This window comes from Cyrtonyx montezumae, unplaced genomic scaffold (genome assembly GCF_038088225.1).
Source record: "Cyrtonyx montezumae isolate F1298 unplaced genomic scaffold, pur_monq_1.0 scaffold_3, whole genome shotgun sequence".
NCBI classification, from domain to species: domain Eukaryota; kingdom Metazoa; phylum Chordata; class Aves; order Galliformes; family Odontophoridae; genus Cyrtonyx; species Cyrtonyx montezumae.
The window spans coordinates 142,191,844-142,218,384 of NW_027072034.1; the positions used below are offsets into that span (position 1 = coordinate 142,191,844).

General features: G+C 43.5%; 1 protein-coding gene across 3 annotated transcripts in view; it reads right to left on the reverse strand.

Moving 5' to 3' along the window:
• Window positions 1–5,829: 5,829 nt before the first annotated feature.
• TRABD (TraB domain containing) overlaps window positions 5,830–26,541 on the reverse strand; it is a 31,317-nt gene continuing 10,605 nt past the window's right edge. Inside the window, exons 3-10 of one of the 3 annotated variants that reach the window (XM_065743537.1) lie at window positions 24,909–24,987; window positions 22,246–22,412; window positions 21,192–21,332; window positions 15,269–15,379; window positions 14,120–14,259; window positions 11,781–11,953; window positions 10,282–10,393; window positions 5,830–6,064 (exon numbers count right to left, since the gene is read on the reverse strand). In XM_065743537.1, coding sequence (XP_065599609.1) covers window positions 6,046–6,064; window positions 10,282–10,393; window positions 11,781–11,953; window positions 14,120–14,259; window positions 15,269–15,379; window positions 21,192–21,332; window positions 22,246–22,412; window positions 24,909–24,987 — 942 coding nt within the window. In that variant the 3' untranslated portion in view covers window positions 5,830–6,045. Of the gene's footprint in view, window positions 6,065–8,019; window positions 8,870–10,281; window positions 10,394–11,780; window positions 11,954–14,119; window positions 14,260–15,268; window positions 15,380–21,191; window positions 21,333–22,245; window positions 22,413–22,543; window positions 22,781–24,908; window positions 24,988–26,541 lie in introns of those variants that run through there. The other 2 variants (XM_065743535.1, XM_065743536.1) reach the window with 2 other exon arrangements.

Genomic DNA, 26,541 nt, shown 5'->3' on the forward strand with positions numbered 1-26,541 from the left:
CCTGCTGGTGTTCAGATGGTGCAGATGTGATTTCAGAGACAGCATCTTCAAAACTAAAATCACACTGTCTGTAAGCAGCCACAAATTTTCACAAATTTTTGAAATGGACAAAAGTAAATATTAATTCAGCCTGTAACATAGGGGAAGAAACGGGGAACTGACATGAAAGACATGAACTGTTGTAGAATACAGAGCGTAACCTGTATGTACATAGATTATGCATATTGTTATGGAGCTTCCATACTTAGAAATGTTCAGAAGCTGTCTGGGTGTGATCCTGGATGACTGGTCCTGCTTGAGTATGGGTGTTGAATGGGATGACCTCTAGAGGACCCTTCCAACCTCAACCATTCTGTGGTTCATTGCTGTAGGGTGAATAACCCAAAAGAATAGCACCCACACAAAATAATGAAAGTGGATGGTGTATTTTTGTATGGCTTATCCCAACGGTATAAAGACAACCAGTAAATAAGGAAAGGCTCACCTGTCACTGATGGTCAAGGCTTGCCTAGGACTCCACAGGGGAGCGATCTCCAACAAGAGACCCTTCCCTAGTGGTGGTCAGCCCTTAAATGGGGTCTGGGAGAGGTGGAGCCAGACTCCACCCCTTCCAGTCACACAGGTACATTGCCTTCACCTGTGCCCCTGCAGCTGACTCAGTGCTCACCTCAGGTGATCCATCAGTGGTTCAGGCTGTGATCCAACAGTTCCCATACGGTTGTATGAAAATGGCAGGAGCTTTTGTATAGTGTACAAGGCAAACTGTACGCAAGGCTGTTCTGTCTGGAGAAGGGGAGGCTCTTGGGAGACCTCATCATGGCCTTTCAGTATGAAAAGGGGCTTTTAGGGCTGACCAAGAGACCTGACCAAACTGTTCTAGGATGCTGAATCTGGAACGAACTTCAGACCTTTTACAAACTTTGACAAGACAACAGGAGTGGTAATTCCCTGGGACAGCCAAATGTGGCACGTAGTAAAAGCAACTACCAAGTTAAAAAAACAACACAGAAATTCAACAAACTCTGATGGCTTAAACTGGGTCTCTGTTTATTGCGCTCAGGCTATTGAAACAAATTGGCGGCACAATGCTTTTGTAATACTTTGACTCCTTTCTCATGTAGGGTTACAAGGTGTCCTGTATTACAAAAGAATTTTCACCAACCGCTGCTGGGAATGCGTAATTAAATGAAACGCACGTACTACTTCTGTACAATCTGTTGTGGGCCAAAGAATGTTGTTACGCACCTGTGGAGCAAGTCAGCATGGGAAGCCCAGCTGTAACTGCTGGGAGTGCAGCTGGTGTACATGTTGCCTCACCTCTATCAGGAGAGTGGGAGGATGACATAGTGCTATTAGTTACGACAGAAGTAGTAGTGTTCTTTATCCTTCTGTGGATGCTTTGCTTGTTTCAGAAGGAGAGTGCTGACATGCACAGCTGAATCTCACGCACGCTGCTGTGCTGGTGGTCGCAGTGGTTCCCAGCCGGAAGGGAATGAGCTCATGAGCCTCCAGAGTGGTCTGTGTGTCCTTGGAGAAGGTCGGTCAGACCAGGGGGTGGCTGTGAGCAAGAGGTCCCGCTGGAGCACACGGCCCTGAGCAGCCAAGGCCTCGAGGCAGTCTGCAGCAGTGCATAGCAGAGCTGCGGGAGGGGCAGCTGTGCTGCAGCTCTCTGGTACGAAAGCTACCAAGAAGGAATCACAGAATCATTTGAGTTGGAAGGGACCCTTAAAGGTCATCTAGTCCAACTCCCCTGCAATGAACAAGGACACCTTCAGCTAGATCAGCTTGCTCAGAGACCCATCCAGCCTGACCTCTAATGTCTTTAGGGATGAGGATTCCACCACCTCTCCGGGCAACCTGTTCCAGTGCCTTACCACTCTGATTGTAAAAAAGTTCTTCCTTATATCCAATCTAAGTCTTCCCTCATTCAGTTTGAAACCATTTCCCCCTATCCTATTGCAACAGAACCTGCTAAAGAGTCCATCCACTTTTTTCTTACAGCCCCTCTTTAGATACTGAAAGGCTGCTCTCAGGTCTCCCCAGAGATTTCTCTGCTCCAGGCCGAACAGCCCCAGCTCTCAGCCTGCCCTTTCAGAAAAGATGTTCTGTCACGTGGACCATTTTTGTGGCCCTCCTCTGGATGCACTCCAACAGGTCCACATCTCTCCTGTACTGAAGACTCCACATCTGGATGCAGTAGTCCAGGTGAGGCCTCACAGCACAGAGTAGAGGGGCAGGATCACCTCTCTCTCTCTCTCTGCTGGCCATGCTGCTTTTGATGCAGCCCAGGATAAAATCCATTTTCTGGGCTGTGAGGGCTGCTTAAAATTTATACTTGGTCTGAGCTCACAGAAGGATCAAGGCTGAGGTGGAGTAGTTGTGTCTAATAATTGGATGAGGAAAAACCCAATGGGAAAACAACAAGGTGAGGTGGGATGTGGGGAGCCAGGCTGCCTGCAGCAGTGTCCCTCCTATGGCACTGTATAAGGCTGCCATTGCATCAGTAGTGGTGCTAAAAAAACCCCACAGGTACAGCTGTAGGAAAGTGAGGAGGGCAGGTTGTTTGAGTGCGGGAGCAGCAATGTGAGAACAGCAAAAAGGAGGACCTGAATGCTGAAGAATGAAGGACAACGTTGAAGACAAGCAGAGGATGGGTCTGCCAGCAGCAGGAGTGCCAACACCTACAGCTGGCAGTAGCGTTGACCCATGCACAAGACAGTGGAGGACATCTGCAGTCACTGACTGGGCTCCTCATCGAGTCAGCGCGGAGGAACAGGCCTGCACCTCAGCATGAACAGAACTGCAGCTCGGCGTAGTGAGGCAGCCCCCAGACCAGCATAAGCCACCGCTGTGCTTTCACCTTTGTTCAAGTGAAAATCTGGGGCTGCCCTGACCATCCTGTTCCCGATTATGGCCTCATCTGAGAGGTACCCGAGCTGTGCAGCAGCGGGCTGTGCTGCTCCATCTCCCCCCGAGCTGGGACATCTCTCGGGACATTTCTTACAGCTTGCTGCTGACTGACATTGAAGAACAGGAGCCCTTTTGAGATGGTTTGCCTCATCTGCTGAAAGACAATGAATGTGGAGCGAGTAATCCAGCAGGAAAAAGGTCCTTGTGTGCACAGCTGACTTCAGAATTCTCCTCGAGTACCCTGCATGGAAGCATCAAGTGAACCTCACTGTTACTAAATCTGCAACTAAACATCTGTATCTGACTGTAGTATACTCTGTTGAATCATTGTGTTAATAAGTTGGCTAATAATTAACTGCTGGTTAAGTGCTACTAAGAATCAAACAACATAATCATGTTATTTATCTTAAAGGTACTAATAGCTCATAAATTGCTGCTAAATCAGAGCTCTGTAAAAACCTGCTCCCAACCCTTGGTGCAGGCAGTGTGTGTGTGCCTCCACAGATCCAAGATCCACTCGTAACTTCTTGCTGTGTGTAATGCTCTGTGTAATTATGTCACTGAGTCAGTGGCACGTTACTTAAGATTACTGATTACTTCTTTGTTTTCCCACATGTACAGTAAATAACCCCCAAGAATGGTACTCAATGAAAATAGTATGGAAGATGGTATATTTTAGTAGGCCTATATAGATGGTACACAGATAGCTAGCAAAAGAGAGTGGCTCACCTTTATGATGATAGAGGCTTGCCACGGACTCCACACGGGAGGGATCTCCGAGAAGAAATCCTTCCCTGGTGGTGGTCAGCCCTTAAATGGGGTTTGGGAGAGGTAGAGCCAGGCTCCACCCCTTCCAATCACACAGGTATATCACCTTCACCTGTGCCCCTGTGGCTGACTCGGTGCTCGCCTCAGGTGACCAATCAGTGGTTCAAGCTGTGATTCGGCAGTTCCCATACACCACTTTCTTTGTAGTGTGTTCATCAGCCAATAAACAATTTATCTCAAATTCGTTTTGAGTAATTGCTCTGACAAGGGAGTGCCACAGCTTGGCACAGGCACACGCTGTGTGTGGCTCGTGCTGCAGAAGTGCTGCGTGCCACAAGTCCTCCTCCAGTGTATGTGGGCAGGAGGCCTGGGCATCCCAAGGGAGCACGTGCAGGACAGCAAGGCCTGGATGCCACATGTCCAGCAATGCTGTGCTTCGTGTGCCAATGCTCAGATGGCCCTTAGTGTGGAGCAGCCAGGCCGAAATTCCTGAAACAGAGAAACCATCCATGCTCCTGTGGGTCCCCACAGTGCTCCCACTCTGCCTCGTGTTAGAGGTGCACCAGGAGCCCAGCAGGGTGGGCACAGACAGGTGGTTTTTGGTGAGAAAATCTCCAGCTGCCTTCAGAGAACAGCAGTCCCTCAGCAATAGCGTGTTCAACTTAAAGAAGAGCAAGAGAAGGGGCAAAATAATCACACTTCTTGCACACTCATCACTGCTCAGGGTTCTCCTGCGTTGCAGTGCTGTAGCTAATGCTGGTGATGGGCAAAACCCAGCTCTCTCCAAGGTCTGTGCACTTAACCTTCTCTGAAGAACATCCACAGGTCCCCGCTCGCTGCTATTCATAGCACACCACGTGCGGTCGGTAGATGGCACTCAACCATTACTGTTACCTGTACTTCCCAGTTAAACCAGAGCACACTGGTGCTGGGCACAGGCAGAAGCCCTCAGCGCTCGTTGTGTGGCAAATGACAGAGGCTGTGATCCCCGCTGGAGCTGCCAACGGCCCCGCACTGGCTGCACAGACACAGTGTGCAACAAGCGGCACGCTCACATGAAGAGGGCACCCTGCCTTCTTTTGTCCAGTTTACAAAATCACCTTCGTAGCCAAAAGCAGGGACATACTACCAGAACGCTGCTTTGAAGGGGCTGACACTCAAGTCTAAGGGGCTCAACACTCAAGTCTAAGAATGAAAGTTCATCAAAGTCTTAGAAACAGGCAAACACCTACACGAGACCTTTGAGTTCCACAGGCGACAGCATCTCTTTCCACGTGCAGCTCCCACTACTGCCTGGCACCTGGGGCTGACTGGGGATGTTTCCCAGTCAGCACTTGATAGATGCTTCTCAAAACACACAGCTTCCAGAGGGACACGCAAGTAAAACTAGCTCACTGCTAGATCAGTTTTTGAAGTTGTTTGAGTGCGGGAAAGAACGCGGTGCAGACACAGCCTTGGCCAGCTGGCAGATGGAGCAGTGCTGTCCGTGAGGTGGCAGCTGCCACTCCCAGCAGCACTTGACAATTTAGGACAACAGCTCAAAGCATTGGAGGCTTTTGCTGAATCAAGGACCTCTGCACTGCACACTTAAGAGGCACGGAGTGCTGGCTGACGAGTGGTGGCTGTTCACTTGGCTGCATTCTTGTTTACAGCACAAACTGGGGTCTTTTTAGCAACAGCTCCCCTCCCCCTGTCAAATAAGTGGCCATACCTGGCTCAATTGCAGAAGATTAAACATCTTGCTGCCAGCTCAACACCTTTTCCACAGTCTTTCGAGTCTGGGCTCGAGTGCTGTGCTGGGCTGCAACCTGGCACAACCAGGCACTGCAACGAGGCGACCGAGAAAGAAATCCACTCAGCACACCTAGTTGTGGACTCTGGATTTAGATGCTTCTCCCATTGGAGAAGTTAAGTCTCCGTGTGTTCAGTAGGAGAGGGAAATGCATCCTCTTCTCCGATAATGTGCAGGAGGCAGAAAAAGTGGCTTTCTTACCTCATCATGGAAGCCAGATGGCCCTCAGCGGGAGGCACTGGCTCCAGCTGAAGCTTTTGCTCAGAGGAATGTGCTGGATGGTCAGAGTGCTGTGCTAACCAGTGTTAGTTCTCAAAAACACCACCTAACATGGAAAATAAATGCCTTCAACAGAAACGGTGGCTAAAATATTTTATTTTTTATGTCATAGAACGTACTGCTGTTCGCTTTAAATCACTTTCGAGTAAAGGCACACATTGTTAAAAATACTTCAAAGTACACTGCATGTACAAACTCGTGGAACAGATGTACATGTCACCAAAAAAAATACAGTATGGCTTCATAAGGCTGAGGCAGGGCTGGGACAGATCAACAGTTCAGTTTCACAGGATGCTCTAACACAGGGAGGGCTGACTGGAACAGAAAAGAACGGACCTAAAACACTGATTGTTATGCAGACGGAACAACACAGCGCACACACAACACGGAGCATTCGCGTATGGACTCACAGCACCGACAGATCTGTAGATTCATCGGGCTTTCAAGTGCTGCTGAGTAAACAGTGCACACTGTGACCTGCCAGCTTGCAGCAGCGGGAAGAAACTGTGCGTTCTGCCCCCAGACAGCCTCCTTCAGCAAGCTGCTGATATGCTTAAAGAGGAAGGAAGGAAAGTGAAACAACAGAGTGAAGCTAGCAACTGCTGGTAACGACTGAGTAACAAACGGACAGCTTACACTTCGGGCACAAAACAGGTCTGCAAGAATGCTCCATGACAATTGCCTAGCATTAGTCCCACCCGAGGTTAAGGCTCGTGTCTAAAATTTTCCTTAGATTTGTTTTCCTTTGTGCAAAATTACCTGAGCACAGATATCAAAGGTCTACAGAGCTTTTAACATACCTGCAGATACCTTAAAAATCCAAAGATACCTTAAAGCAAGACGTCAAGAATCAATTCAGTATCAGTTGAACTCTAACAGCTAAAAAGGTCTCAAAAAAAATAATAACCCAAACAAAACCGAATGCAGGACAAAACAAAAAAGCAACGAAACGAGGCGACAATCTTTTGGTATGTCAGTAAAGCCAGGAGAAGGAGGAGCTCAAGTGTCTGCTTTCATCTCTTAATAACGTACGTAACATGGGATGGAATTATTCAGATAGGGCTGCTGAACTGTAAACAATTCATTAAACCTCTACAGAAAAGGGCAGGAAGCAAAACAGAGGCAGTGACTCCGTGTTCTATGAAGACTTCATAGATGTGGCTTTCGGTCTCGCTACAGACAGCCGGGGATCCTCACCGAGCGCGGAAAGCGAGGACCTGACTCCATCCTGCTCTGCATGAAGCGTCAGCTGCTACCATTCTTATTTGCTCGGGTTTATTCCCTGCACAGCTGTAAGGCCCAGATCCAGAAATGCAGGGCATCACACCCTTCAGTGCATCCTGAAAGCTCAAGGACAGCGCTGCCTGGAAGGCACGCATACGTGCTTTCAGTGACCAATGGGCCGTGGGGGAGACCTCCAGCACAGTGCTCCGGACATTCACCCTGCTGAGAATGGCCCACTGATGTTACCGAACCAAAGGAAAACAGCAAGGAGACACAAAGCACAAGGTGACGTTTTCCTCCTCTTGCCTCACACACCGGTTCTCATCTTTCAGTCCCAAAAGAAATCAGTAAAAACAAAAGCCCCACTCTAGTCAACGAGAGACTGTGTATGAGCCTGAGGAGCAAAGGGGACTCTTCCATTCCAATACATCGGGTGAAAACTCCGATCTGCCAATCAAAGCTGTCTGCACTGCGGAACTGGGAGCAGCTGATTGCAGAGGGCACTTCACAACCATTGAAAATCCCATACAAAGGGTACCCAAACCCTCCTGTTACATATCAGCCTAGGACTGAAAGAGAAAATAACAGAGACGGGCGATGGGTGGCAGATGGCTGTTCTGGAAAATCTTAAAAACCACAGCAGTCTGAAGTACCCATTAATCTATGTATAAATAGCAAGTAACCCAAAGAAAATGCTATCGCTAGTTTGAAAAACTAAGTTGAACATTGCTTTTCTATTAAATAGATTAAAATATTCATCCACTGAGAAATTACATCGATAAATAAAATATTTTCACGTATCAAAAATGAGGAGCAGGTGCTATCAGTTCCAGACGCCGTGTCCGATAACAAAAGGTCCGAGAAACAGAAGTCATACGGTAGTTCTAGTCTCCAATTTACAATACTGAATCCAGCAGGATTTGGCCAAGCAACACAGTTTAAATAACCTCCTCTAAAGGAACAGAGCGTCCTGTAAACATCTGACACAAGTTGCATTCTGATGGCGTGGCTCTACCTTCTCTACGCAGAAGACAGCTGAAGTGGTGGTGGTAAGGAGGGACGCGATCTAAAGGCAGCACTTCTGCTCTTCAGTAAGGCTTGGAGAGATGCGAGCGGCGAGCGTACGGCAGCCTGTACGATTCTGATGCTTCTGGAAAGCTTTCAAGTCTTTAAAAAGCCTCAACGGTTTTAAGTATAAAACACACATTGAGAAGACGCCCTCCTAAATCACGTGTAAAAGTGTCTGGCACCAGAAGTGACTGCTAGGCATTGTTACCCCCAAGGAAAGGAAAAGAATCACTCCATCAAGTGTCCCTGAATTTCACAGCAGACGCAGCCAATTTGGTTACTCGGTGGTGTTCTGTTCTTCTGGAAAAGAAGTCACGAGCACACACTCCTTACACTGTCTGTACTACATCATCAATATATATTATATATACACACACACCATACAGGTATATATAATATATATTTGTGCATGCATTACATTTGCCTCAATCTGGAATCACGTGGTGTCATGCAACACACCAGGAATCAAACTTACTCATCAGATCACAGCTGGTGTAAGTTCAGTATCGAATCTTTTATTACACAGCACTCAGCTTTACTCCGCACCCGTCGTCTCTGAGCAGAACCTTCACCTCCTTCTTCCAGCCCGGTTCACGTTTGTCACCCCCATCGCCCTTTTCAGCCACTTCACGTCGTGCCTCCGCTTACCCTCAATGCTGAGACCTTATTTCTGTCAGCTTCTGAAGGTAGCTCTGCGCTGCTGGCATCGAGAGGATAACCTGAAGTGTCCTTTGGCCTATTCGGTAGCAGCCGTAGCCCATCAGTCCGAAAACTGTCGCTTTTATGACAAATTTGAAAATCTTACTTGAAGCGGACGGCGGAGGCACACTGCAGCAAAGAGACAACAACAGTGAACGTCTGCAGGGCTGGAGCAGACAGGCAGCTTCCTGCCAAACAAGGGCTGCTCCTGCTCTCCTTGTAGGGCAGGAGGCTCTCAGGGGACGGATGTGTCACGAATGGGCAAGGAGCGTTTTCACCTTTAAGCACTGCATCCAAATTATTCACCGCCCTTATTACTGGTAATATTATTAAAGCCATTCCCACCTATGTAAGATGCTCCTAATGGCTGTGAACCTTCATCTGCCCATCTCTATGAAAATAACCAAGAACTCTTAAGAACGCCAGAAGCCAGTGCTGCCTGCAGAACTGATTATAACGCTACTGTGTGATTACCTGCAGAGCCAAAGGCTTTTGCAGGTTCAAATCAGCCCCAAGCTTTTGTTTGTTTGTATCAAGAAAACGTTTGCTAATATCTTGAGAAACAATCAGCGTGAAAACACGACAGGCACACTAAGCCTGGTAGATGTGCTAACATTACGATGCAGCTAAACTGAGTTCACATCCCTTTGCTTAAATCGGGGCAAAGCAAGACCTTGCAAGTTAAGAGAACACACAGAGTAAGGTTCAGAGAAAGAACCCAAAGATTGGGCACCTGAGAAATGTGTTTGCTTTTGATTCAGATGATTTCCAAGATCGTTCTCCAACGCATAAAAACAAACCTGTAGAAGTGTTAAGAACTCCTCCCTTTCAGTAGATGGCAGCCACTAACACAAAGATGTAACCATTCTGCAACTGCAGTGCAGCAGCACGAATGGAAAAAGATTTCAATGAGAAGGATCTTAGCAGTCATCTTTCAAATGTCATTTGCTTTATATTGTTTTAAAAAGTGAAGTTAACACAATGCTCAGCTCTTAGGTAAGATACCAGTAACTCTTCCACTCAGCTGTCCTAAAGCACTGCAGGCCCTCCCCGCACTACCAGGTCACACTGTAATCTCTCCAACATTTCTAAGTCCTGGACTTCGTGGCTTTACAGGATGCAGTCTGAACAGTTTCTTCTTTTATAGAGCACATGCATCTATTTTAACAGTTACACTGCAGTGAAAATCTGTGGCTTAAATCAGCCCACAGTGCAGCACGCGAAGCCAGAAGCCCATTCTTGCCACCTTCTACAGACCACATCTGAATTTTCAATGAAAAGCCTTTGGTGTGGATTGACAGATTTCCAGACAGTGTCATTTTCTCACCTTCCCTTCCCTCAACATGCCACCAGGTATTGTTTTTATTGTTTTCCTTTGCTGTACGCAGCCAGCACAGGTCAGGGAGCTGTTGGGGTGGTGATCACAGCAGTGACATTTCTTTAAGCTGTGACAAAAGATCAGAAACCTCCAAACAAACCAATCCTTGCTGACTTTCAGGAAGTGAAGCTGCTATGGCAAGACACGGGGAAGGACAGCTTACCTCATTATTTCCTGGATGTTTAAGTCAGAGTTCCAGTTCTTCTCAATTCCAGGTACGTGACCCATCCCAACCACACCAACTACAACAGCAGGGATGTATTTTCTAGGTTCAGCTAGGGAAGAGATGGAAACAAAGAAACACATCAGCACAAGAACTGGTTTCAAGTTATAAATGAACAGGGAACATGCAAAATTACAAGACAACATTTTCTAAGAAGCAGAGACTCTTATTATCACACATCAAAAATTACAAACATTCCACATCTCACTCACTGCCTTTTGCGTTGCTGCTTCTCTGTTGTTTTTCTTGGCCCTGGTCTTTGCTGTCTCCTGAGCAGAGCTTTGCTCACAGCTTTGGACAGCTGGCACACCTCCCTGTCATGGGAAGGTGCAGCCTGGCCGATGTGGACAGCCAAAGAACCGGGCCTGAGATCAGACCTGACCCTGTTAAGCTCACTTGGCCTCAGCGAGCAGCAGCAATACCTGCACTGTCAGTGTGCAGCAGCCAGCCATCCAGTGACCACTCAGCCACAACACTCTCACCTCCCATCTATCAGCCAGCTTGCTCAACACCAGGAGAAGCTGATGCATTCATCCTACAAGATTTTGGATTACCTCTCCCCCAGTGAAAAAATTGGTAATGTGTCATGAGACTAATACGAGAGTAATGTCTAAGTAATAATAACAGTGACATGCAGTTTAACAGAACAAGCCCTGGCACTGTCTCATTTACTAAGAGATTACAGCAGAGGACTGTCAGACAGGTGATACATTCACATTCTTGTCTTTTGCAGTCTCATCTTTTCTTTTAAATCCCCTGTAATGCATGTAAAACCCTCCCAGTTTCTCAGGTATTCAGTGAACGTATGATTCACAAACTCTGTTCTTAAAGTAGATTTAAAGAAAGGAAAAAAGAACAACAGAGGACGTGCTACACAATTCTTTTTTTGTGGCTTATGATCCTGCAAAGAATAACAATAAACTAACTTTTTAGTCTGCTCCTTCAATTGAAGGACTGAATGCATGCATGGCCAGTTGGACTAGGTGACCTTAGAGGTCTTCTCCAACCTTAATGATTCTATGGCTCCTTTGAGAACATTACCTCCTCACAACATATTTTTGGTGAAACTTCACCAGGTGACAATGAATTTGGTGAGCTAGTGAGACAGGCAACGCACGTCTAGACTGCCCCTTGCTGTGCTGCAATGCCACATGCTGCCTTTTGAAGAAGCTGTCAGGCTAATCAGCATTTGCAGGTTTAAATAGCACAGTGAGAAAAGAATCATAATTAGTAGTCTATTACTCTGTGAGATTTCTTCTATAGGTGGCTGCAGTAGGAGAGGCATATGCCTCCTAACTTTTCAAGCACTATAATCTTCTGTGATATGTGGCATCTGTCTTGCATGAACCCACAGATCACCAGTTTTCCCACAAGGAACTGAGATTTGTAATAGCACACGAAGAACACAGTGGTTAACATATCTGCTTTAAAACAATTACTTTCTGAAGCCCGAGGTAGTTCTATCTTCTTTGCTGCTTGCTTCAGCATGTAGGTCAAGTAAATATCTCGTTCTGAGACGATTGTTCGATGAAGATCAGGAAATTCTCCAATCATCTCTGCCATCATCTGCTCCAGTAAATCCTTCTGTTTGCATTTTTCCACATCATCTTTACTGAAAGAAAGGTTACGTTTTCTCAGTACCTGTGTGACACTTCTGAAGTCCAATGCAGATAAACCAATTAAAACCATCAAGCACTATACACTATACACATTATTCACATAAACCCATGCAGACAGCTCTCCTCTCAACAAGAGGAACAATCAGCATAAGCCTGAAAAACTGCATTCTTAACAATGCCTCTACAGTGAGAGAAAGGCAAAGTGGAGGTCACTTGCCTTTAGGCAGCTCAACCTAAGTTTCACCTTTCCCAGTTTAAAGGCTGACAACTGCAGAAAAAACACCAGGGCATCAAAGGAAAGAGTTACCAGTGTCCCACTTTTACTGTATATTCAGCCTAAAACAGGCAACAGAGTGCTCCTGAGGAGCAGATCTGATCACTGAATGCATGAAGGTTCTATTTAAGGAATGAAACAGCACACTGCCAGGCACAGTCTGCAAGGGTGGAAAGGATTCTGCACTGCTTGTGTCAATCACAGGTCTTCAGCAGGGAAGCAAGTTATTAATCAGTTCCCTGAATGAAAGAACAGAAATGAGCAGGAAATAACTAAGAACTGCAGGAACAAACTTAATGAGTTTTTGCATTATTGTTATGTTATTAAATAGGTGCTGCTAACCTTCTGTTTGCAGCCACAGCAATGGTACAGTCTGGCAACAAAATCATCTAGTTTTGCATCACTGCATGCTGGAGAATCATACCAAAATTTTTATTTACTTTTTTTTTTTTTGTAAGTTTTACATTGAAAGGATGCTTCAAAGGGCAGACAACCAAAAAAAGGCACTGGTAGCTTTCCACAGATCATGGAAACAGACTGACAAATCTGATTTTGAGTTACTACTGCATTTTCAATAGACTCTCACATTGATGAGTAAGTGGGCTCATCTATGCAGCACCTGCCCCAACTGCTTCTGAATGACAGCCACCTTTCTTTACAAACTCCTACCCATATTATTTTTAAAATATTGATGTATCAGGTCAATCAATTGTAATATCAATTATTATTATGTTAATGAAGATCATTTATTTTTAAGTATAATTAATATGTTACAGTTGAAAACCAAAAATATCACATCAGGATGAATGCGAGAATTTGCTGAGAAACATTCCCCAGTGCCCCCAAGAAACTGCAAGTAGTTTCGTATTGGTATTAGATTTATAAGTAATAAAACTTTGTACATTAACTGTAGTTAATGGACTGAAAGCAAGAGTGACATTTTATAGATAAAGTAGCAAGTGTTTACAGGTAACCACACTGAAGTAAATGCTATGACTGAGGAACAAGGCTTGGCTGTCCCTACTAGCTCCAGCCCTGGCCCAATTTCAAGTGCCTGAAAGAACTGACATCAATCACTTCAATGAGTTGTGCTGTGCTGAGTTCTGGTTACAGAGTATGAGAGGCACTGAGATGCACGGCCCACATGCACTGGGAACCTGCTTCTGGCAAGCCTCCCACCACAGCAAGTCTGGTAGGAGCAGATGGAACTCAGGATGACAGCTGGGCATGTTGTCACCCAGTTCAAGCAGGTTCTCACACCTACTGGTGGCCAGAAGCAAAGAGGAAGCAAACTTGGCAGAGTGGTTTATTTAAAGGGCACAGGAAACCAATCTGAGCAAGGGAATAGTCTGAGAAGTACTACTGTAAGACAGTAACCCAAAAGCATCTCCTTGTAAAGGCCATCAGCATTAAGATTTTGACACACTGTTGAGATTTCAAATGTCTTCCCTCGTTCCCAACATCTGCTCAGACAGCAGATGATGTAGATTCAGTTCTCAGACTGCTCTGATGTAAACGTGACTTGGTATGGCAGACCCAAGTCCTTTGGAGATCTGAATGAAATTATCATTCCACTCTCTTTCATTTACACCCACACAGCAGTACTGAGAGAGATTTTATTTTCAGCATAAAATCTTTTACTTCAAAGTGATAAACAACCTAGAATTACTCTGTCAAAATATTATCTTACAAAGAAATGTAGCAGGGGAGCCAGCTTTCTTTTTAAAAATAAGAATTATTAAAGGATAGTTTGTATATTTTTCTCCCTCACTCATGTGAGGTTTTACCATATCAGGCTGGGTACAAGAACTTCAGGCTCCTACCACGTCAAACAGAATGGCTGAACAATTCACCTCAGAAAACCATATGGGATGTTTATTCATACCTGATTGGGTCGGATAAGAAGCAAAGGCCCCAAGCAAGCTTGACTTTTTGCCAGAAAGAAAGTGCAGCAATTGCTCTTTTAAATGTAACAGGGATGGGTCTGTCTCCAAGATGAAATTTACAGAAAGGTACTTTGCTAGCCTGGAAGAGAAGGTACGAATTACTATTCAGCATATACTGTAACAAAGCAGAGCACTATTAAGATAATGTTTGTTTTATTATGTGATCTAAGTCATTTTAGCCAGCCCCCCCCCCCCCCAAACAAAAAAAAAACAAAAAAAAACAAGTATTGTCACAGTTATACAGCAAGAAATATATTGGCCTTGCAGTAAACAAAATTTTCAGTATACGACTTCCTACAGGAGTACATCAGCTACAAGATGCAGTAGGAATTATAGTAAAACACACCGAGTCACAATACCACCTTTAATTTTCTTTTACCTAGGTAGAAAGCTTCTGCTTAGAACTGCTTAAAATGAACGGATGGGACTCAGTATCTTCTCAAGTCTGAATGAATTCCAAGGGAAAATGACTTTGGTCATTTTGTTTTTAACCAGATTTTTGTCAGGATCACAAGCCTATTGGTCTGTCATGATAAAATGCACTCCAGAAACAGCTCATCAAACAAAAACTGACACAAGATACCAGAAAGCAGTGCCAGGTGAGACTTTGCTCTAAGGCTGACACACCTTAGCACAGAACAGTAAAAAAAAATCTAGAAATTCTAAGCTTATCTAATTAAAAATCTCAGTCAACCATTTCAGAAGAGGAAACAGAGCTAGTCAACTCTAATTCATCCAGACAGATTTGCTGCCATAGGTTGAAATCCTGACACCACCACCGATATGACCAAGATCCATAACCAAGATGCAAAAACAGTTACTCAACAGGAACAAAATAAACTGAAACTAACATCATCAAAAACACCACTTATCATTTAAAGCCTTTTTGGAGTAACTTTTGTGTAATTGAAGGCTATGAATCTTCATATTCTCTAGTGCACCTTGAAACCAAAGATGGTTTTTACCACCTTATAGGCTTTAACTAAACCATAGGCAGAGTGCCCCTTTCTAACAAATGCCTTTATTTGCTGACTCTGGAAGCAACAGGCCAATAATTGGACCTCAGAAAAACTATTTCATGATCGCACCTCTTTGAAAGCCTCTCTGAATTCCCCTCCTGGGGCCATCCCCAGCTGTTCTGTGATGTGAGCAGACACTTTCAGAAGCAGCATTTGCATCAGTCCGGACATGACTCCATTCTGGTGGAAAAGAAGAAAAATGGTAGAAAAACACATCAGCATACTGTGCGGATTTCTCAGAAGAATGTGCTGTTCACAGTCATGAAAAAACATCAAATATCTTAGTGAAGGAGGGATACTGAAAACATTTTTTGAAGCAAATTCCCTGATCAATGCAGCTCTTTTGTTTCAGCTTTTGTCAGTCGTAAAGAGGCTTTCCAGTGGTGTGCAGTCTCTATCCTCCCTTTTAACAGCAACAAAAAAGGATGACATGAAAAGACAGGGGAGTAGCCAGATTTATTTCTGACTCTATTTTACCTGACTGAAGAAGATGTACGAGCTGTTCTACCATACATACTGCACTTTTATCTCTTGATTTGGTTACAAAAAAAAAAAAAAAGGAACAGAAAATTGCATTCCATTGAATTTACAATCATGCTATAGAGACGTTTAAAAAATAAATAGCTAGCTGCCTAGTCATAAATACTCCCACAATCCCAGTGAAGCACTGGGCTGGGCACAAGTTAGGCTACAGAGAATTCAAGGTTGCGCAAGAATTTGATGATGTACATGACTTCAGCACAAGAAACCTTAGAAGGAAAACCTTGAGTCTGACTCACTCCCACTTACAAGCATACCAAAGGCCCCTCCTTGCACAGCCTATTACTTTTTAAAACAGACACTTAACAATGCAGACTTCTTTACTGAATAGAACTAGTGAATGAAGGTAAGGCTGTTGCTGTGGTCTACCTGGACTTCAGTAAAGCCTCTGATCCTGTCCCCACAGCATCTCTGTGGAGAAGCTGGCTGCCCATGGTTTGGATGGGTATGTGCTCTCCTGGGTGAAACACTGGCTGGATGGCTGGGCTCAAAGAGTTGTGGTCAGTGGAGTTAAATGCAGTCAGCATCCAGTCACCAGTGGTGCCCTCCAGGGCTCAGTACTGGGGCAGCTTCTATTTAGCATCTTCATTAATGATCTTGATGAGGGGATTGAGTGCATCCTCAGAAAGTTTGCAGATGACACTGAGTTGGGAGGGAGCGTTGATCTGCTGGAGGGTAGAAGTGTGCTACAGAAGGACCTGGCTAGACTGGATTGATGGGCCAAGGTAAACTGTATGAGTTTCAATAGGGCCAAGTGTTGGGTCCTGCATTTTGGTCACAAAAACCCCAGGCAACCCTACAGGCTTAGGGACAAGTGGCTGGAAAGCTGCACGATGGAAAGGGACCTTGATGTGCTGATGGACAGTCGGCTGAATATGAGCCAGCAGTGTGCTCAGGTGGCCAAGAAGGCCACTGGCATCCTGATCTGTATCAGGAATGGTGTGGTGAGCAGAGGAAGCCAAGGGGAAACCTTATTGCTCTCTTCAAATACCTGAAAGGTAATTGCTGTGAGAGGAGGGTTGGTCTTTTCTTACTGGTGGCAGGACAAGAGGAAATGGCCTCCAGGTGCTCAAGGGGAGGTTCAGGTTGGATATAAAGAAAAACTTATTCACAGAAAGGGTTGTTAAGCACTGGAATAGGCTCCCCACGAAGGTGCTTGAGCCACCATCCCTGAATATGTTTAAAAACTGTCTGGATGTGGTGCTCAGGAACATAATTTAGCAGTGAATTGTTAGCAGAAAGCTAAGATAATACAAACTTGGCTCATCTGCAGGCTCCCCCACCCTTTAGAACTGGATTGATGTATCTTAAGTCCACATTTCTACAGTGATGGAATGATTTGCCCCACTGGATAACAAAGAGATGCACCTCTGAAGTGTCTGAGTCATTTTTGCTTTAACATGCATGGAGCTCAGTGCTTGCCAGATTTGCTCAGCATTACAGAGATGCTTGTCACATAGAAGATGGCAAGCAGCAGTGCATAGCACCAACCAGCTGCAACTGGCTGGCCAGAAAGAGTGGATATAAAGAGCAAAATGTGGGAATAACAATAGAAACAAAACACTAAGAGAGACTGTTAGCAATACCAGATTACTACACTTCAGACAAAGGAAAGATGACCACAGCAAAACATTAAATCCTAAAGGACTGGCACCCACTTCAGAGCCATAAACATGAAGTGAAGCACAATGCAAAGAAATTCCACTGCCCAGGCAGAGGGATGCAGAGCTACTAGCACATAGAACACAGAATATGAAGCACCAATTTTGTCAGTTCAGTGTTTCTCAGTAAGCAGAATGCAAGTGAAATGAGAAGGATTCTCAAGAAAGGAACAAATACATAAACACAAGCTACCACGCTGTCTTTAGTGGATGAGTGTCATGACAGCAAAATACTTGAAAGTGTGGTCAGAAATAACAACCACAGGAGAAGAGATTAAACACACTACATACTCATGAGGCTTGGGAATGGATGCGGGATCACAGAATGGCTTTGGTTGGAGGGGACCTGAAAGATCACATAATTCCAATCCTCCTGCCACAGGCAGGTTGCTACCCACCAGCTCAGGTTGCCCAGGGCAGAGGTTACCCAACCTGTCCTTAAGCACCTTCAAGGATGGGGCATCCACAACATCTCTGGGCAGCTGTGCCAGCACCTCACAGCCTTGTGAGTCAGAAATATTTTCCTAGCATCTATCTAAATCTCCTCTCTTTTAGTTTAAAGCCACTCTCCCCCTTTGCCTATCACCATCAGATCACATAAAAAGTCACACCCCTCCTGCTTATAAGCTCTCTTCAAATACACTGAGGTCTCTCCCCAGAGCCTTCTCTTCTCCAAGCTCAGTAAGCCCAGTTCCCACAACCTTTCCTCACAGGAGAGGTGCTCCAGCCCCAATAATCTTTGTGGCCCTCCTCTGGACCCACTTTAACATTTCCATATCCCTCCTGTACTGAGGGCCCCAAGCTTGACACAGTACTCCAGATGGGGCCCCACAAGAGCAGAGTAGTGGGGGACAATCACCACCCTCACCATTCTGGCCACCCCTCTGTTGATGCAGCCCAGGATACTTTTGGCCTTCTGGGCTGCAAGTGCACACTGCTGGCTCATGTCCAGCTTTTTGTGTTGAAGGCAGGACTATAGTTAATGCCATGGCTAGCATGGATCCAGCAAACAGGATGGCAGAAGAGATGACTGCCCAAGCAAGGTCTGACTACAGGTTCCCATGCTCTTCTCCTGGAATTTACTACTGGCAACTGCCAGAGGCCTTCTGGAGCAAACAACTCTTCCTCCAGACAGCACAGCCGTCCTTATGTTATTTATGGGAACGCAGCCTAAGGAGCACACACTGCAGCTGCTCTGACTGTGTCAGAAGTTACAGATCCAACATCCCAACTGCAGAACTGCAGGCAGAAACAAGCAGTGTGTATTTTAGCCCTGTGTTTCTTCAAGAAAAATAAAAACAAAACCACACAACAAACTGACACTAAATGCCATGGATGTTTGTACAGGGTTACACAGCCAGGCCAGGGCAGATTGGAACTAGTTTTACTACTGCTGCAGGTGCACTGGAGACAAGCCTTCAAGGTAGCAGAGCATGCAGCCTATGAAGATCTCTACGCATATGGTACCTTTCACCTACCAATTCACAGTGCATCTATTTTATTTAATAGAAAATCCTGTAGGCAAACTAAGCATGAAGGGTTGTGTTTTGCATAGCTTAATTACAGCTTTTTCACTGTCCAGAAGGATAATAAAAATCATTACAGTATATTCCTACACAGGTACATTCATCCCAAAAGAGTAGGTTAAAACTAGCTTCTTTCAGCTTATGCTGCCACCAGCCCACTTCCTCCTTTACCAAAGTTTCCTTCTTCCTCCTTTGTGTCAGAACTAGCAATCAGAGAGCAACACAGGGACATCACACAGCTGAAAAGCATGCCCTATTCAGCCAGCCACACGGCCATGTGAACTCTGGTAGGGACACAAAAGGGACAGTAGAAACATGAAGCCAAGAAGCTGAGAAGAGATGACCAAACCAGTCTTACCAGTCTGGTTTAAGCCAACTGTTCAGGTAACACACATTTGAGCCAGACTTCAGTCTGCACTAGGTTGTTTTGCCTAATGGAAAGCAAACAGACAGTTCTCTGTAAACCACTCTAAGAGTTTGGAAATTCAAGGTGGAGCTGGAGGAAGCGTTTTTCAAACCCCCCAGCAGATGCTTGATAAGCTGTGAATACCAGGAATCCATTGCAAGCATGCCACAGTTTCACATTAACACTCTGCTCAGCTTCCAACTTCAGTGATCAAGCATGACATGCATTCTTACTGCTTCAGAGCAATTACAGACAGACACAGTATTGCTTTTCTAATTTGATACCTTAGGATGAAAGTTATAAGCAGTTTTAACTTGTTCTGTAACATTTTGGCCTGGGTGCCAGTTCCATTGCTGTGAAATGGGAGGTGAGAAGTGAAGCAGGTGGAGCAATTTAGTGGCTTGTTGGCTTTGTGGTAGGGGAAAAGCAAAGACACTAATTTTGCACAAGACAGTTGGACTGTGTTTCCTAGTGTTCCCTATACAACTCACACTGCAGGAGAAGGGAACAAGGGAGTTATTTTTTGTTGTTGAGATCATACATGGAAAAGTACATTGTTTAAAGGCACAACATCCAAATACTATTATTTGCTTCACTCCTTGTGAGAACAGAGACCGATGCTGAGCTATAACAGCAATGATCCTTGACACTCTCTTGATTCTGGAACCAACACAGCCTGAACAGAGGATCACTTTCAGTTCTGGTAGGAATTGCTGATAAAAAAAGCTGCCAATATGAATTGACACAGGAGAATTTTTTTCTCAACTCAAGCAATATGCAGACGTTTTGCAATCTTCTATCCTCTGATAGGACATAAATAAAGAAAACAGGAAAGGTACATTATTGCCTAACTGCATGAGACAGAAAGGCTGTACTGAAACACTGTGCATGTACACAGACACCACAGATTTGCCCTTAGCCACTCACACTCTTTACAGGGGTACATTGTATATTCCTGTGAGGGGTGCAGTCTTGGAAATTGCCCAATTACATCAACAAAATCATTCCAATACATAACTACGATGTGTGTGCACCACACAACCAAGATCTGTGAATTTGTTTGTCCAGTTTGGTGTGGGAAAAGCTTTTGACTTTCCCAAAAATTACTGTTCTACTTAAACACCCCACGATCACTCCAAAATCAACTACGTGCTGTTTCACTGGGCTTAGCTAAAAAAAAAAAAAAATATTTAAATACAAGCTAATAAAGAGAAACTGAAAACTAAAGGACAACATTTGTTATGTACCTACACATCCGAAACAGTGGCAAACTGCCAGAGTAGCAGTAATTTGAACAGCAATCTACTCTTCCATGCCTACAGCCAATAAGCAGCTTCTGTGAAGACAACTGGAATGGCAATAACCATTCAAGTTATATATATATATATATATATATATATATATATATATATATATATATATATATATATATATATAACAAGAAATTGACCACCATGAAGAAATACACTACCAAGGAGGAGGAAAGCAACTGAATGGATCACTACAGACAATAGCAAAAGTAAGCACTTCTTCAGTAGCCATAATATAGATGTAGATGGTAGGGATAGTAACCGTATCTAAATGGATTAGTGGAACACTACAATTAAGTACTTGTGGCCTGGAAGTAGAACAACTGTTAAGCACAGGAAGAGTCCTGCCCAGGTCAACACCTGCCCATACAATTCAACAGTGCAACTCACAGCACTGCAGCTAGAACCAGAATACCACATCTTACCCCCACCATGGCATCCACATCTAGGTAAACACCAGAAAGTTCCCAACTAGTGGGAAACACCTTTTATAGTTGTAATATCATGAGTAATTTGCTCAATCTTTAACTCTCACTGTGGGAATCATACCTGCTTTATAGCTTGCTGAAGTTTTTCCAGATTTATTTCTTTGGCTTCTTTTAGTAAAGTCTTTTCATCCATCTTTAACATAGAAACTCTGTACTGGCATAGTTCCACCACAACCACATCTGGCTGCACTTCTTGTATTGTCTGAAAGAGATGAATTATTATTATTTTTTTTACAACAGATTAGGAATGATTAAACAGAATTACAGTCAATGTTGATACTTCCATGAGAAAAGGGACATAAAGTACATTTCAGCAATCATTTTCAAATAAAATAACAATGAGAAAGCAAGATTTCCCAAAGTAGCTATTTGTTAAGAAAAATGAAGAAAATGACAGTGAAATGCTCCAGTTATGGATGCTTTGGGGCAGGAAGAAGGACAACAAATTATGCTGGGAGAAAAAAAGAAAATCATGATGTCCAGCTTCTTTCTTTCACATTAGTGAAGACCCTTTACCCATAGTCTGTGTCCACTTGCAATTTGACATAGAAAAAGCTTTATTATGAGCCAGAGTTGATGATTCTGGAGCAAGACTCCTTCCCTCCTGTAGTCCAGAGAATAAAGCCACTCTGAATTGCAGACTTTGCGTAAAATTCAGTATGAAATAGCTCCTACTTTCACTAGTGTTTCTGATCTGCTTGTACTTTGAACTACATTCTCAAGTTTTGGGCAGCATGGTTTTACAGCTCACAATTACACACCCCATGCACAAAGAAGCCAAGAACTGCAGTTTCTTTTCTAAGGCTTAGCATCCTTTCATCATACCCCCGTCACAGTAAGCAGACAGTAACACTAAGACTGTCTGCATTTGCTCTTAAGATGGCAGACAAATATTTTGAGATTGGAAAGCAATGTATTTCTTGAAAAAAATTAAGACAATATGGCTGCCTTCTTGCTCATCCCACTGTACTGTCAAGTCCTCCAACAGCTCATTTGAGAAACAGGATCTAGAGGTTGAAGCAAAGAAAGGAGTTGGACCTGGTTCTGGTTTGTGACATTTTTAAGAAGTTAAGATTAGCAAACACACTGCTGAAAGCTTTACACATCAGAACTACCTTCACTACATCTTTTTTGCTGCTGTCACTGAAGTGGGCTGTTCCAACCACATATACTTTAGAACCATCCTCTGTGTCAAGCTCAGTCACAGTGCTTGGTAAGGTGGGTTTTTTCTGCCTCTTCTTCATCTTCATCTCTAGAAGAATTTTAAACGCATCTGCATCAGCTGCAATTGTAAAGAAAAAAGAAAAGCACAGATGATTATGAAATGCACGTAGGAAAGACAGAAAACAAAAATGTCGCCACTGAACAGCAGAGTAGAGCTAAAAGGCCATTGATTTACCACTGTAATCTTACATTCAATTCTGAGGCTACATCATTGAGAGTGCCACCACTGGAGAGGCTGCCTCCAAGCATGGGTCTCAGTCCAGGTTTCCTACCCTGTGGACACTGGGACAGGTTGTCCACGCAGTTCAGTAAGAGAAAGAGAAGCTGTGTGGCAGGTGAGGCGGACAGAGAAGCAAAGAATACTTAGAAAAGGTATATACTAAATCAGATAAAAACATTTTTTCATTTCTAGAGCAAAAATGTTCCTTTTTGGAATCGTATCTGTATAAATGATAGAAACACATGTACAGTGCTACGAGAACGCTGGTAAACGGTACATGCTGGAGCATGTAAGATATCTACCAATATAAATCTTAGCCTTCTGTGTGACTGACACACCAGAAATCTGTATACAACTAAAAATCAAACCTCAATAGGCATTTGGGTCAGGAAATCAACAATTCTCCCACGGTTTCAACAATAAACCAGGACCATTCCAGTATAATATGAATTCAGTCCATCAGTATCAAGCTTGCCATAGGGAACTGGAAGATCTATCAGTTCCATCACAGTTGCTTGCAGAATGCCAGAAAGCTGCATCAACTGAGACAGAGAAGCTTCAATTTTACATCAATAGGAAATAAAGTAACTATGCAGGAGCTTCCTTTAAGCTGTAATGGATCTTATTAAAAAAGAAACAAACAAGCCATTGAGGAGGAAAACAGATTTTTTGTCTCCATGGCAAGCTGTTGCACAAGTCAGCAGAGACTTAAAGTGGTCCAAACCCAGAAACAGAATCATAATACCAAAAGAAAAAGGTCAGCAAGCAGCTACAAGTGGGATATCACACACACACAATACAATCTCCTACCACACATTCTCTATCTTTTCATGACCCTGTTTTACTCATGTTGCCCTAGATCTATAAATATTTATCTCAAAGGACTGCACATCAAAACCAAAACAGAACCAAAGGCATCTTCCAGCATCCTTCTTAGATAGCATCTCAGCAGCCCACTACTTCATTTTTAATATGCAAGAACATGGCATGTTACAATCAGCATAGTCTGATCTGCTGCCAAAGCAGATGGTGATGCTAAAGAGGCAGAGAGGAAGACAGGACTGTAAAAGGAAGGAGAAAGGGTAAGGCCACTGCATTTGTAGTGCTCTCAGCATCATAAAAGCAGCCATTTAGATCAAATATATGGTCTCCTAGAACAGTCAAAAGTGGGTATTTAAGGAAGTGTGTAAGAACCAGGAAAGCATGCATGGTGCTTTCTCCAAAGGATCTTCTTGCCTTCAATCATTTATGGCTCAGATTACCTGAACTGAAAGTGGTTTCTGCATATGCAATGACCCTTAAAGGATTTCCATTCTGTTAATTTTTTTCAGCCTTCACCTCAAATATATGTTCAGAACTGGACAGAATGATGTTTCATGTGCAAAAAAGCTCTTATAACAGCAAAGTAACAGACATCATCAATTACGAATATAATCAAGAAAACATTCATAGGAATGCTGTGGGTTTTGTTGTTGTTTTAAATGAGACCAACTTCTAAATCTGGAGAAAAAAGCAAACAGAAACCAATCTGCTTCTTTAGGTCTCAATTCTTCATTAAGCTTTTCCCATAGCTTTACGTAATGCTCAGTTTGCTCCCATGATTGTTTCTTCTCAAAGCTGTGGTTATTAAGCAACTTCAGCATTAGAGTCAGGTTGCATGCAATTTGCTCCAAGGTAGCTCTTGGCCTATTATTTGCCAGAAAGCACAACGTGAATGTCTCTATTGTTCAAAAGGAGGCCTGCATATACTAAGGTCACAACAATGTATCAATAAACAGAAAGCAAATCCTAAGAAGTACTTGTTCTCCTCCTTAGAGAGGAAGGACTGTCACCATCTGATCCTCCTCACTGAAAGGTAAAGGCTGATACTTCTCCCAGTCTTTACAAGACAGTTCTGGCTGAAATATTTTTATTCCCATATCCTGTGGGCTTGACCTTCCTATCAAAAAAGTATCATTATGATGGAATGGATAAAGTGCTCCATCGGTAACAACTGATTCAACACTGTAACACTAGATCTCATAACAATGAATCAAACGTGCTTGTCTATCTTTGACTTAGCAAACTTAAAACAGTAAGTGAATGCATCTGTTACACAAAACAATTTACATTCTTCTGAAAGCATGAGAGCAGCAAACAGACCATCACTGCTCTTTTCAAATTTGGTTTATGCAGTTGGGCCTTTCTACAAATCATGAACAGATTAAGCCAACATGACTCGCATTGCCCTTTTGCATAGAGCCCCTGTCCTTATTAGGTAAGAAAAAGGCAAGAACATTTCAGTTAACATGTTTCCAATGTGACACACCCTCCCCAGCCCAACCAGAAACATACAGATACTCTGTGATACACTTGATGTTTCCTTTGGGCCATCTTCTGGTACATCAGAGGAGGACATTGGATCTGCAGCAGCCTGTATGAAACAAATTCAAAAGGAAGCTGGAAATTATAATGAAATGCTTTAATGTATCTTTCCTCTTGTAAGTTTGCTCTGTTTGAGCCTACATACAATATTCAAGCAACTAAATAATTTAAGCAGTGTCAACAGTGCAAAACATCTGTGGCTTTACATCTGTTTTTCTCCTAGCTGTTTAGCAGAGACAGTGCTTACACCTGACATAAAGCTTAAAAATATCTGACTCTAGAATAAACCAAACAAATTTACAGCACCCCTAATGGTGATATAGATTTCTGTGTTGGAAACCAAAATGTGCACTGACTATAACACCATTCCCACTGTTCATATAGGATATTTCACCTCACTACCAAGTAGTCAGCATTAATTTTGTCATTCTTGACAGACTAATAGCTCTCAAGTATACACAAGTCCATTTGTGAAGAGTCCGTCCAGCTATTTCATACTGTTTGAGTGAGCAAATACACAACAGGAAGACTCAGCCTTATAAAATCCTGGCATACACTGACTTTCAAACACAGCAGGAATCAGAGTCAGAAGGATGTGAAAATGTTCCATATTTTTCCCCACTCAAAGGTGAGAAGGGGGTAGAGAAGATTTCCGAAGCCTGACTTTAAAATATTATCATTCCAGGTACATATCATGTCTTTGACTAGAAAAAAACATTCTTATTTATAACTAGCATGCACATTTTAAAATCCTTTCATAAAATTCAAACAATTCCGCCTGTGCCATCCAAGCTGGAAAAACAACTGGCAAAGATGATGATGTAAGGACTCAAGAACATTCAACCATAATCTACCTTTAGGCAACTGCATTAATTCTAAGCTCACTCAGGATGGTTACTGGGAGAATTTGAAGTTATTTAACAACACTAAGTCAAAAAGTTAGAAAGGATGTGAAACCGTAAACATTCAAGTACTTTCCAAACAAAAGGCAGTATTAGAGAGTCAGCAAGCGGGTGGCCAAGCTCTCCTGAAGGATGGAAGCTCTCCAGCTAGAGTGACCAGTTTCATTAAACTTCCTACTTAACCTGGCAAGCTTTGAAATGGGTCTGTACAAAGCACATACTACTGCTAAGGGCTTTCAACAAGAGTAATTTCTTTTTATACTCCATTGTTTCAGACAGCAATTTTTAGATAATAAATCTTACGTGTATTCCTGTGGCCCCACTGAAGGTAAAGCAAAATTTATTACTGTATTTGCTGGATTAAGACCAAGAAGTACAATGGGTTCACAGTACTATGCTGAAAGCATTTGCAGCTATGTACCATCCTTCACTACAAAGCAATGCCTGTTCATGGACAACAGCAAACTGTAACTATGCTACAAACTGCAATTACACTCTCAGATTTAATTCAACACCAGCTCAGCTTTTTTAATCACAACATATGGCCTGACTCTGCTGTTTGCACACCTAAATCTAGTCACAAAAACACTGTGAAAAACATACAACATACAGAATTAATTCACTCACTTATGCTGGTGTAGTTATCATAATGAGTCTGCTTTCTGCCTCTCCCCCTTATTTATTTATTTATTAAGAAGCTA